The 14,373-nt window shown below is 35.5% G+C and overlaps 1 protein-coding gene across 7 annotated transcripts in view; it reads right to left on the bottom strand.

Annotated features, from left to right (window-relative positions):
* Positions 1–14,373, bottom strand: part of AKAP6 (A-kinase anchoring protein 6) — a 583,646-nt gene that overhangs the window by 83,986 nt on the left and 485,287 nt on the right. For all 7 annotated transcript variants that reach the window (XM_082451989.1, XM_082451988.1, XM_082451985.1 and 4 more), the window contains 2 exons: positions 5,927–6,073; positions 2,657–2,881 (listed from right to left, as the gene is read on the bottom strand). In XM_082451989.1, the coding sequence (XP_082308115.1) occupies positions 2,657–2,881; positions 5,927–6,073 (372 nt within the window). The remainder of the gene's footprint in view (positions 1–2,656; positions 2,882–5,926; positions 6,074–14,373) is intronic.

Consider the following 14,373-nt stretch of genomic DNA (forward strand, 5'->3'; position numbering starts at 1 on the left):
ATTTGCTATTCTGGCCAAATTGCTGAAGATTGTAACTAATAAACCTTCCACAAAGAACCAATGATATTTAGTTCTGTCCTGCTCTTCCCTTTGAGTCACCTGGCATCTAAGGGCATCCAGTAAATACCAATAAATACCAATTTTGCATAGTAGTTCAGAGAATGGGCTTTAGAGTCAGACAGCTCTGGATTTAAAACCTAATTCTACCACTCATTATATGTGGCCTTGGACACACAAAACTTAACCTCCATGTGCCTGTTTCCATATCTGCAAAATTGGGATCCTAATACTAACCTCATAAGTTGCTGTTAGCATTATATGTATATACTCACAAAGGAATATTACACAATGTCAAAGTAAGTGAATTACAGCCATACTCAATGAGCTGAATGAATCTTGGCATTATAATGTTAAATGAAAAAGAAGTCCTAAAAGATAACATACAGCATGATTACCTTTTAATAAGGTTAAAAACAACTAAAATTAAAAATATTCCTTCTAACTAGAGGAAAGCAAGGAAATAAAGAACATGGGATTCAGGATCATGATTATCTTAGGTAAGGATAGCAGGGGATGGAATAGGGCTGGGAAAAACACATGATGAGGTATACATCACCATCAAGATCCTGCCTGTTGTTTGGAGTAGGAAAGTCTCTATTTATTATCTTAAATAGAGCTATTTTAAAAATAGCTAAATAAATAAGAGTCGGGCATAAATGTAGTGAGTTTAATGAATGGTGATACTGAAAACATAAACATGCTCTAAGGAAAAAATGTCTTTGAAGAAATAAAAGAGCAAAAAGCATGCGATAATCTCTAGTACTTTTGAAAGAAAAATTCTATGATTATTTGCAGGCACTAAGATGTACATGGTAAATAATAAATTAGGGGTAGTGAATATTCCCCAGTGGCTACAAAGTATTTGTTAGCAAACGACTAGAACTCTAAGGAATTATTTAATGATTTGGAAGCCTAGAGATTTCTCTAGGTCTCTCTCTGTGTCTCTTCATCTCTTTTAAATTTGTTATGAGGACTTAGCTGAAGATGATGTTGATGACACTGTATAAGCCTACAGCATAAAGCTAATGTCATTTGGCAGCACCCAATTATTATGTAACATAATAATTTGGGCTTATAATGTTGAGATTTCTATCCTTTATGAATGCACCATTACAAAAAGTAGAAATAATGATTTACATATATGAACTCATAACCGCATAAGATAAATATTACCAGCATCCCATTTTATAGATGAAGAAACTGAGGCACCAGGGATCATACAAGAAATATGACCAAGGTCACACAACTGACTGGGGCCATTAACCAGTTCACTAAAGCTGCAATATAGATACTATAGAGAGAAAATAAATTTCACAACATCTAGCCTACTGATGACCTGTTAAGTTCAAACAACACAGAGGGAAATATCTGAAGACTCCATCTCCCTGCAATGGGGGGTTAGAGTGAAACAAGCGGAGGTCAAGTAACAAATCATCTGGATGTTAGATTTTAGATAGTGAAACCCATTTGCCTTGGCAAGAGACTTTTTAACTTCTGGTTTTAACTTCAACTCAGTGGCAGACAAGGAGTTCAAGTAAAACAATGTGTAGATGTGTAATGCAGACAGTTTACTGAGAAGTACTGTGGTCTTACCTTGGAGGGGGCCTCCTCTTGGGTTATGCAGGTGAGCAAGGGGGGCCTGTCTGTCTGGCAGAGGGAAGGTGAACTACATGTGACTACATTCTCTGATATGTAGATTGCTGGAAGACTGCAGAGCAGAATGTGAGATGAATAAAACCTGGTCCTAGAAGGCTTTGAGAAGAAATAGTTGCTTGGTCTCAAGAAGTTCTTTTCTTCTTGATTTTCCCCTTTCTCCTCTTTCAGACCTTTTAAGCCAGCAAATTCATGTTTGCAACCCCAAAGCCTTAGGCTGACACCAGCCAGAGTTCAAATAATCACTGCTTTTACAGGAGGGTTCAAGCAGTACAGGCTAATGTGGCCAATGAGAACAAAGATTTGAATTTTAAACTGCTTTTGAATAGATATTGTGTAAACCAGGGGAACAAACGAGGGGAACACTTCTTCTTCATGGACATACAATGAACATGTACACAGCCATGTTGCTAAGTTTGACATTTTTCTATAGTGGAAACTGCCTCTAATGTAGGAAACACTTTTACTTTATTTCTTCCTTCCATAAATAATTGATTCTTTCATATGTAAAAATTATGTTTCCTTTTGTTAGCATTAATGGTCTTATATTAAATCATGTGTTTTTATCATATCAACTTATGGAAGTATTTTTAGCCACATTATTTATAGAACATTTAGGTCTGCCTTTCAAAGTCCTCAGTAATCTTTAGTGTTTGCTGGTCTGCTTTTAATTTATCAAAGCCCTCCTTCAACAGGCATTGCACAAAACACACAAGCAGCAGAGATTTCCCCTATACAATGTGTATTTGATATGCTTAATGTTCATCTTCATACACACACAGACGCTGGCATATAAGAAATGTGGAAGGTGCCTATAAATTCAAGGAAACATTTAAGTGCTCAGTGATACATAGATACATGGGTGTAATACTTTATGTACTTGATAAATATTTTATCCCTACCATAAAGAAGGCTTTTATAAACTTTGATTGTTTTTTATTACCTTAAAGTATTGCAGTTGTTTCTCAGCATTCATTGTTCCTTCCTTTTCTTGTCTCAGACAGGAATTGAAGATGAAAAGCTCTGTATCTCTTAGCCACCCTTTCAGTTCTTTGATCCTGACCTCCAGCTGCCTTACCAGGCTTCCGCTTTCAGGAGAGAGCAGGTCACGTGCACCCGACCCACTGTGCCCTGCCATTGTGTCCTGGATCTTCTCTCCTAAGGTTTTCTAATGCATCAGATTAAAAACAAAAACAAAAACACCAACAGCAAAAAACAAAAACATTGATTAGCGTAGGTACCAAATACGTATCACAGTTTGGCTGGTGACAACAGCCACCTGGAAGGTGTCTGCTGCACCTCCCACCTCACAACTGACATTCAGTTCAGATTAGCTCAATGTTCCATTTAGGATTCGATTCTCGAGCCATGGGTGTTGTTCTGACTACCACTAGAGGCTTACGAAGACGTCATTCACTTCTAATTTCCTCTAACAGAAAGGAGCTTTGACCCAAAAGTTCACCATGATCACTGATAAACACTCATTTCAACTCTCATGACAGGAGTTTACAGTAAAAATTCTCTGCATAAAATTTTCAGGAGATAGAAGTTTGAGTTTAATCAATATACTAAGGAGGCCAAGAGTAGACTGTGCATGGAGATTTAAATTCCTTTTTTTTTGCTTTTTTTTGTTTTGTGAAGTACAATTCCCTAAACCTTATGACACAGGACTGTTAAGAAGGGGTAGCCTCCTTGGTGCTGTTGATTTTACCTGACCTAGAAATTGTTCAACCCTTCAATTCTTCCCACTTTGCATTTTTGGATGCTAGACTTTCTAAAATATGTGTTCAAATAAGCCCCAATCCACTATGCTAGAAGCCTGCTTAGATGAACCACTATGGCATGAAGGTACAGTCAGGGAAGGCTTTTTTTTTTTTTTTGGTGGAAAGCACTCTCTTTGGAGAATCAGGACGAGTTAATCTATAATGATGAATTAAAGCTACAAAAATAGGCTTTAAAACACAAATAAAATTAAGTCAACAAACATTCATCTGCTGTGTAGTGTTCCGTAAATAGTATCTTTAGGAGAAAAATAGCCTTTCTTGGCAACACCCTTGTATTTTCATGGTGCAAATATTGATAATTTGAAGACCCTCAGTGGAATCCAGATTTAGCTATTGTTTTTATGCTGTAACAAAAGTAGCAGCAGGAGGTGAAATCAATGCCCTTGGAGGGTAGGGTCACAAAAAAGAATTTATTGCCACTTTTTTGTTCTGGAACAGTTTGCAATCATAAATTCTTCATAAACAGAATACTTCAGAGAATGGTCCATCTTCATAAATATACGACAGAGGACATCAATTTCATTTAATTCACAATTTGTGTCAGCACAGCAGATGCCAATGCCTGCCTTGATAGGGTTGTTTAATATGCAATTGAGACAGAGTAATATGCAGCACAGGGGACAAAATTTCACAGATTAAACTGTACGCACCACTGACATTTCATTCTAATGTATTTCCATTCCACACTGTTCACCTTAGAAGAAAGTAATATTAAAAACCATATCCCTCTATTTTACTATTGTTAGAAGTTAAAATCCTTGTCTTTAAATTTTTTTCATGCCAATTAAAATGTAATCATGCCAATTAAAGCAGTATGCCTGGTGGTGGTAGTGTAGCACAGGTTTTGTTAAAATCTTCCCAGCACCCTTCTCTCCCCAGAAATCATTATAAAACTCTGCATACTGCATTCGAATGATATTTTTGTTAAAATGACAACCATTTTTAAGGTCTCTGGCTCATAAAGGATAGCTAAATATTGTTTCTTTTTTTAATGTTATCTTGATTTAAAATTTTTGTTTAGGGAGCTATATACATGATATACTTCAAAAAATTTTCCAAAAAGATTATTGTTAATTATTTATCAAATTAGAAATAGATATGTGAAAATACAGCATAGGCAGACTATCGCTTTATCTATCAAGCATATAAAGTTGCTGCTCTCATCTATTTAGTAAACAGTCTTTTAAAATATCAGACACTAACCACATTTCTCCTATATGAGATCAATGAATTCTGTAGAATTTAGTAGGTTCTGATTTAAATCACCATATTATAAAATGAAAGCCATTAATTACTATTGAAAAGTAATGTAACAATAGGTCAGAGTAAAAACTTTTAACGTTTTAAGTTACTTTGCACGATTGCAGAGTGTGGTGAATTTAAATGAGAAAGCAAGGATTTAAACTTGCAGTTTTCTAATCACCTAGATTAAGCATGGCATAAACTGAACACTGGCATTCCTCCAAGTCATCAAGGTACATGGAGAGCTTTTTATTCAAAATATTTTTGGAGTATTATTTCTTTAAAAATTAAAAGGCAGGAAAGGGAAGGCATGCAAAATCATGCTCCATAACTGACACCACCCATACTTAGCTGTTATAATTAATCATTTAAGTAATTGACAAATTTAGCTTACCCTTGATTTGAAGTGAAGGCAATTTAGGAGAGAAGTTGATGAAAAAATACAGTTTAACCTCTCTCTCTCAGCTGTCTTCCAACAAAAGGACAGTACTGTCTCCTGCACAGTGCCATCCTGGTCTCTGGGTAACAGAATCTCTATATTGCCTTTTTGCCAGATTCTTGCATCTCAGTCTTTGGCTGAGACCCAGCCCATCATTGCGTGAAATGAATTACATGAAACTTTTTTTTTTTTTTTTTGGCTTTTGTTAAAAGTGAGCTGGAAATTGAGGCACAAAACAGAGGCCGATTTAATTCTGCAATTCAGATTTGGGTCAAGTTTGCATCTTTGTTTTTGCGGCTTTAGCGTGACTTGAAAGCTACAGTGACAACTCCACTTTTCATCTGAAGGGTACAGTAAATAGTTAAACAGTGGAAGTCTCTAACATGTACCTTCAGAATAAATTCTATTAACATTCATTCAAGCATGACAGTCAGTGTATATCAGATATACTGTATTATAGTTGACTTGGTGCATACCCATAATACATGGCATATTTTACTTACTTTTTTACGTATTAAAGAACCAAAAGTATTAAAAATCTGAGAGAAGACAAGTTCAGAGTAAAAAAAAAAAAAATCAACAGAGAGGAAAAGCAGTGTTTTTCCTCCATAATAGCATGAATAGCTTGTTTGAAATGTAGGTAGTGAATTGAAAGAGAGAGATATTTGTGCCTCAAATTAGAAATCAGACAGAGTACTTCACAAAAAATGTACACATAACCTACAAACAGTAATAAAAATGCAAATACCCCAAGCAGTTCCCATTTTTCATTAATTGAATCCACTTTTTCAAGGAGATCATTTGGTAGTAAAACGCCACCTTTCTTCAAAGCTTCAACCTTACTAAGCAGCTCCGTCTTTTTCAGGTCCCTGATGGACATTTCCACACTGTATCGCTAAAACGGGAAGAGAAAAAAAGATACCATTAGGGAAAGAGGTGTTCTTAGAAAATCTTTGAGCACAGAGTTAGTGAGGCTCATGGGTGTTAAAAGTTTGTGTTTCCAATAAAATTAATGGGGAGGCTAAACTAAGAAACTTGAGTAGTTGAGAAAAATTGCTGAAAACAGTTAAAAATATACAAATTTCTCACATATACACAAACATCCAAGGTATTCCATTTAGTTGACTAAGATTTATGTCTTTCCAAACTAAAGTTTGTACACACATTTGATCTTTATCTTAAAATACTCCAAATAGGAACATACCTGGTCTAGAGGGATTTAATATCAAAATTAGTTTTGGCCAGCATTTGGCTCCAGAGTACTGCCCATCACTCATCTCTGCCTCCCAAAGGACTAGTCTCAGAGTGGTACAAATATAATGGTCCCTAAAAATTGTGTAACTTCCTCCTTATCCTGTAAGTTCCCTAAATTCTCAGTTAACTTTTTTTTTCATTTTTCTTTTACTTAAAAGTTCTTTGTGGGCTTGGAGAAGAGGTACATATAGAGAGGAAAAAACAAAAAACAAAAAAAACAGTGTTTTGAGAATGGTTACAGATCTACGCTTCCTTACTGATTACTGTAAAATGTCCCAAATATCACAATCGATTACAGAACTCTCTTCCCGCAATATACATGTATTCTAACAAACTGCCAAGTGGGTGTCTCCTAAAGGATGTTTTGCTGGTGATAATAAGTGCTATTTAATGTGACAGTTAACTAGGGTGATTCTCTTCAAATAACTCTATTTGGATAACTTCATAGTTAGAAAGTCCTATATTATGGACAACTACATATGAGTATGGATGTATTTTTTAAATGTGCACCTAAAAACAACTCGGAATAGAAAAACTAGATTCTGGTTAGAGTATTAAACATATTTTACAACTTTAGCACATTTCCAAATGTATACTGGCAATCCCTAAACTTCTTTCTTCAATGCATAAAAGTTAGGTTACTGGGGTCCTTGGTGATAATACACCATTGTCCTAACTGAGCTAAGATGAGCACCTTACCAGACTTAATAAGAAATGCTTTTGTCTGGGCAAAGTAGGAAATCAGCACGTTCAAAACATGCCCAAGCACTTGGGTGATTTTATTCACCTTGAAAACACGATACTATGTAAGATCCCAAACTAAAATACAATTGGAAGCAGCTTAAAGGAAAAGAAGGTGTAAAAGCCCGGTTTCGGTTAACAGGCCCTCAGCATTTTCCTGCATATGTTTGCATACTTTTAGTTTCATATTTTAATCTTTCATTTACACTAAACATGCACATCATTTGTATTATGTAAACTTCTCCAAATGTTAGTCATTTGTGGATCACAGAACAAAATGTTTTAAATGAGGTGATTTAAAGCATTTCGTAGTATTAATGAATGTTGATCAGGGTGTCAGAGCATCCAAAATTACATGAATATGCATAATGAAAAGAATCAAGGGTTGCTTTAGAGCTCTTTCAGAATTTGGCCTGTGATACATGGGAATTCTGATTGTATTTTCTAATGGCAGGCAATTACCAAGACCACATTACTCCAACACTTACGAAACACACTGTCCACTCGAGTTTTCTGGACTCAACACTCAACAAGTATTCTAGAAACCTAAACAGTGTTTTATTTATCAGAGTAATGATTGGAGAAGAGGGCAATCTGCTTTATGTAATCAGAGTCCCATCTAAAGATGATATGGCTGACAAAGATTTACATAATTAATTTGGTAAGACTTCTTTGACATAATATTGGGGGAACTAGCATTTCAAGCAAGCAGAAGAATCCTATTCAAATCTTTTGCTTATGCCATGTGCATTAATTGACAGAGGGAGTCCTCCAGCTGTGCCACCCGGGATCAGCCTCGACCAGTTATCACTTTCACTTGTAACAAGCTCACCCCCTCTCGTTACCCCAACTTTGAACAGCTCCTACACAGCAGATCAGTCAAGAAAGACAACAGTTTAGATGTGTCCCATAAGCATCATAGTCTTGTAATAATAAAAATATAAAAAACAACTAGTTTAATTTTAGACATAATAAAATAATTTTCTCTGTGAAATCTAGTACCGGTAGTCACCGCAACAGCTATTATAAAAGGTTATTACATTAAAAAACTTGTCTTTATGCATGCTCTCTGTCTTTGTCACCATGTAACCTACTGTATAAACAGACTGATGAAAGATGTGATTGATGGACAATGCCTTCAGACTATAAAAGCTAAGAGAATCCAGCTAATTGTTAGATGTATTGGTATGTGCGTGAGAGGTAATAGAATGTCATGTAATTTAAGATGAAAATATTTATTTTAATTTTTGAAGCACTCTGAAGGTTGAATCTGATATAATTTAGGGCCTCAGCTGTATATGTCATCATGCCAGAGGGTTATATTTTTGTTGCTGTTAGTATGTTTTTGCTTTTCTCTCTCCAACATTTTCAGAAGCATTAGAGAGGGACAATCAACTGCCAGCTCTATTAGTTCTCGGTCATTCTATCAAGTAGGGCTACTTTAGCCTGTGGTGAGAAAATAATTTAGTCTTCATATTCATTCTGTCCACAGCAGTAAGTGAGCAGAGGTTGCCCCATTGTGCCCTGTAGTCTAGGGATGTTATGATATAGACTACTCTTCAATAGTCAAAAATGAGATTAACAAAGTTAAAGTCAGATGGCTTTTCTTGAGTGCTAAGGTAAATAAGCATCCGGTATTTAATTTCCCCACAGCACCTGCTGTGGGCCTGTCTAGTCAAAAATAAAATATATTCTGTTGAAAGGGCGTATTTACATTATTAAGTGTATTTGCTTGGCCAATTCAATTTTGACTAATGAAGCCTCCTAATAGATATGTGAATGATCTAAATTAAAGACACAGGCCACTCCTATTTTAAATGCCACTCCTGTGTGTATATAGAGATATATAAAGAAACCTTTAGAAACCGAATTACAAATAACCACAAACACTAGCTCATTTTTAAAGCTAAGAATTAAAGAAGTTTTTAGAAAATTCTTATTCAGTGCTTTCTTTATAAAAGCACAAATACTAAAATTGAATTATAAAACAAAGTCGGCCAAAACAGGACTTCTGAAGTAAACATAATTAGAAATGCATGAAGACTTGATTGAGATAACTTTTTTGACAGTTATGCTAAAGGGTTTTTTTCCCCCCAAAACCTTTTTTTTTCCTTTTTTTTTTTTTTTTGTTAAAAATCACACCGAAAATTCTGCCCAAATGGAGACTGGAACAATGCCTTGAAACAGTGTTAATTGTCACCATGGAAACCAGAAGAATAAGCCATTTTGAAACTGGTATAGAAGGCACACATTGAGCAACTCAAGCATTTTTCTGCCTCCCTCAATGTTAAAGAACAAGATGCCTTGTCACTGTGAGGTCAGAGAAAGAAAGCGTCATGAAAGGGATGTCGATGCTCACCGTCTAGTAAATAAAAAAATAAAAAATAAACTATATACAGCTAATGCTACAAGACTCTACCCAGTGAATCTTTTTGAAATACAAAGATCATCAAAAGATGGCCAGGATTGGGGGATGGATTCCACCTAAGCAAAACTTCAGGGCTATATTATGTGAACCTTGCCCCCAAAGCTCCCTGGGAATTCTGCTGTTGTAATAAAACTTCAGAAGACGAAAGAAAAAAGGCAGCATGATGGAATTCAAAATAATGCTCTAAAAAGCACACAGAGAGATTAAGACATCCATTGTAAGACTTTTGTATGGTGCTTCTGTTGGTTATGCTGAAAAGAGACCAGACATTGCTGAGCGGAGAGTGAAGTTTTGGCTACGAAAAACACAAGAATTAAACCAAAGAATTTTCTTGATTATTAGAATAGGGCTGTCAGATGCTGTATCTTCAGGGTTTGAGTATTTACATCTTACACTGTATTTTAACTGGGCTTCATGTGATTTTATATGAGGAAGAGTAAAAGCAAGGAAAATGATCTAGTTATTATAATTACAGTTTGATTATCTTTCCCAGTGCAAAGTAATACCATAAACACCTGTATATCCAGCATAATCCCCTTTCCCATAAACACACAACAGGTAGAGAAAATACACTGAGAAAATAAAATGTATTATAGTCTATCAACAAGAAAGCTTATGCTAGGAACACACCAAAACACCAAACCACTGGTAAAATTATGCGTGAAAATATGCATTTTTGCACAAAAATGCAGGGATGTGTCCGTCTATGACTCCCGCATTGTGTTTTCGGGCTAGTGTTTGCCCTCCTCATGCGAGGCTTCATGGTGGCCCCTCAGCAAGTCCATGCCTAATGCCATTCAGTGGTGAACAAAGAGTCTTTTTATATGAAAGTCCAGGGTCCACAGCTCAGCTGTACATGCTGAGTGCAGGAATCTGCTAGAGGCCAGTGTCCCCTTTGCAGCAGCTCTTGCACTGCCCCCTTTTTCAGAGCACCAGTGTCCAGCATCTCACAACGCATGTGATGTTTCACATGGAGCCAATATCACCAACACTTAGGGAAGATGTTCAAGATTGAAGAAGAGGGTTCAAGCCCAAGACAAAGAACAAGTTTGTCTTATTGTTTTGTCAAAAGTCTTTATTTCTTGCAAACTCCTTGTATTTTACCATTAGCAATTTATGGCAAATAACTGCACAGAGAAATTATAAAGACTCCTACAATTGTCCTTGTAAATTAATAATAGGCTTTCTTGATTGGGATAAATCTGCTGCTGAGCCTTTGGAAAAATTAAAAAGTGCAATGTCATTTAAAATTGCCAGAACTCACACAGCAAATTACATCTGAGGTTAAGAATTGAGTTTTCCCCCCTCTTCTAGCTTATTTCATTTGCATGATCTGGAAATCACATTACATTGGCCATGTATTGTTAATTGGATATAGATTGCATTATCTTTAATATAAATCAAACTACAAATATTAAAATGAATTGCAAATTCCCTAATAGAAGATCATAAAACAATCTTTTTTAAAGTATCCCCCATTAATAATTTAATTCCAATTATATCACTCAGAAAACTTAAGTAGGAAACCTGGCAATTTATTTCTCCAATCATTCCTTTTACATAACAAATACCTAAGGCTTTTTAAATAAATACCCAGAGCAAAATTCACTGTTATAGAACAAAAATAAAAAACAACCATGACTGAAAACTTTTCAATGCCAATTTTAAGTAAAATACTGCATAAGAACACCAAATCTGCCTGTCTTGTCCCATCCCTACCCAGGTCTAGGGTGAGAAAAAAGTCTGCTACAGAAAAGATTTACTAAGTTTAAGAACTATTGTAATCATACTCTGAAATTATAAAATTGATTATTATTCTTCTATTTATTTCTTAAAAGGTCCTCTAGCCCCTTAGATTTTTCTATAAATTTGATGTATTTCTGAAGTCTTTGCATGGCCTTTAATGAGTTTATATTAAATATTTAATACTGTTTAGGGCATATCCACTACTACCAAAAACAGTTATATTCCCAGCAGTCCCACTGTTTCAGGCAGAGGACTTGATTGATCCTCCTAGCCTGAATTGAGTAGAATGAAAAGAAGCAGTTGGAAAATAGCTGCAATCATTTAATGCAGATGACCTCTGACAGCCTCACAGCTCTTCTATCTGAACAGAAATTTGCATGGGGTCTCTGTGCAGAGGAACAATGTAACCTAAATGGTAGACAATCTTTATTCTAATGAAGTGGGTGTCAAGGTCAATGTAAAACTGCAATGATAAATGGTACACCACTAGGCAAGAGAAGTTGCATAGGCATTGTAGTGCTTTCACATTAATTGAAGACTGAAATGCACTGCGTGAAAAGCACAAGCCTCTCTTTTCACCATAATGTGTTAATGCGCCAATGCCGAAATGATTTCAAGATGTTTGCCTGTTGACATGTATCTTATTGCAAAAATAACGTAAATATGAAATTATGGCACAAAATGGATATTTTTAGAATTTAGCTTTTCCCCTGAATATAATTACAAAAATCTAAATGAAATATCTCCAAACAACGTCTTGACACCTAATGTAATTCCTTTGATCCCCCTTCCTTTTCTTTTTCTATTTAAACCTGTCTTTAATTAGTTTCAACCAGCCACCTTTTATAGACCCTTCGATGGGTACTTTCATACTGAGCTAAGTGTAAAAGAGGATCGAGGAGAGGAGAATCATTCAAATACATATATTTTCCCTCTTACTTCTAACTTTTCTACTTGGTCTGCAGTTAAGATCTTCAGGTGTTGTCTGTTCTGAATTAAAGTGTAATGAAAAGCCCATGGTTTGCAAAAGAAAATGACTATTTTCTAGCATGAGAACTAGAAAACTATAATCTGGTTGTTTGACATTGCCAAAATGACTACACAGCAATAATTACACCACTTCTTCACTTGATCTAGCAATTTTGTGGCAGTCAATATTTTTCTTTATATGAAAATAAGGACAGTAAGCTGCTTTAAAAAAATCCTGATCTGTTTAAGCCTGTGAAGGGAACATTGTTTGCTAATACACTCATTAGCAACCAAGCATTTTAAGTTCATCAATTAAACAGGAAATGGAGTTGCACCATTAGTCACAATTTGCTAAAATACTGATAAGAGCATATTGCTAACCATTTGAGAAACATTTCCAGGCTCAACCCATAATATGTTATAAACTGGATGCATTTTTATGGTTGACATTTTTTTCAGATTCCGGTAGACTCTGTGATACCGCCACCTTTCACAACACTAAGCGTCCTGCTACAAATAGATTTTAATAATGGAATTACAGTTATACGAGTCAAGAATGGTCGGTAGGTCTTTCGGTCTGCAGTCTCGGTGAATAGAAGGCTATTGGTATGATTTACTATAAAATAACTGATATTGCTTGTTTGCAAGTCCGATGTAAAAACAAACCATCTCAAATAGAAATCGACATTCCTGAAACGGTAATTCAGAGAAAAAAAAAAATCTCAACATGAAGAAGGATAGTGAAAAAGGAAAAAAAGTTACTGATGAAACTGTTTAAAAACCTGTACAGCTTCATCTGCGTGTGATTTGTCAGGTCTGAAGCTTTGACGTGCCCAAGGGGCAGACCCCAGCGGGGAGTAGGCTGCCGAGCTAAATAGCTGTGAAAGAAGTCTTAATGTAGGATGGAATTCAAACTAACCTTGACATGACCTCGGGAAAAATATGCAAAAAGTAAAATGAATGCACTCTGCAAGATACATCCTAATTTTGTGGTGGAGCTGGTTAGTTTTACAAACATAACTGAGACCTTAAAAGAAAAATAGAGAGCTAGTAAAAGGGGAAAACTTTGGAATTCAGGCAAAAAAAAAAAAAAAAAAAAAAGATGTAAGCAGGCATGATGTGTTACGGTGAAGGCATGTGAACCATTTGGAAAGAATCCAAATAAAAACCCACACCGAACAATATTGTTGTCAGCCTGTCTATTCAGGAAAATTGGTTTTTTTAGGTTGAATATAAATGACACAAAGCCAAGATTACATCATTGCATTACAAAGTCTGTTGTGGCTTTTAGCTGAACAAGCCCCATGGATCTATTGGTTTAGGACAGTAATTCAGTAAGGAGGTTTTAATGTGTTATTTTTCCTCCAGTGTCAATAAAAAATAGAAGAGTTTAAGAAAGAAATATCGTGAATGCTCTCTAGTCTCTTCCTTGCTTTTGATCCATATTTGATAAGCCAAACTCAAATTTTAGTTGATGCACTGGGTCTTGATTTGACTTTATTGTAAATTTTGCGTGTTTTGAAGTGATCGGCTTAAGGAGGAAGGCATTTGTTCTAGCTCCCCAGCCAAGGACTGGCTAACTCATTGGATATACAGAAATTTTAATTGAGTGTCAACTTGTGCAGAAATTCAATCCTATTACCTTCTCAATGCAATTTTGGAGCAATACCAGTTATTTACTACGCTACTAACCAGACTTTAAACATAATTAAATTGCTAAGAACATACACCCCAAATCTAATGACTTAAATCCCTACAGCAAGGATGTGAATTCCTGGATCAGGTATATATGCTTCTATTAGATTTTCATAAGCATAAAGTAAGCAGAAGGATGCAATCATTTAGAAGTACAGAAGTACAAGGAATTTTGCTAAGAACCTGTTGAACAGCCATTTGTAAAGATCACTGCTTAATAGATATGTCATGCCATAGGGCCCTTTTTTTGGTTTAGTCTTATTCAGCATTTTTATTAGTGAACATATTTGTATATGGCATGTTGATTAGATTGCCAGATTATACTAATCTCATTTATCAATAAAGAAGAATAAATATTTTAG

Source organism: Balaenoptera physalus, assembly GCF_965194825.1.
Source record: "Balaenoptera physalus genome assembly, chromosome: 2".
Lineage (NCBI taxonomy): Eukaryota > Metazoa > Chordata > Mammalia > Artiodactyla > Balaenopteridae > Balaenoptera > Balaenoptera physalus.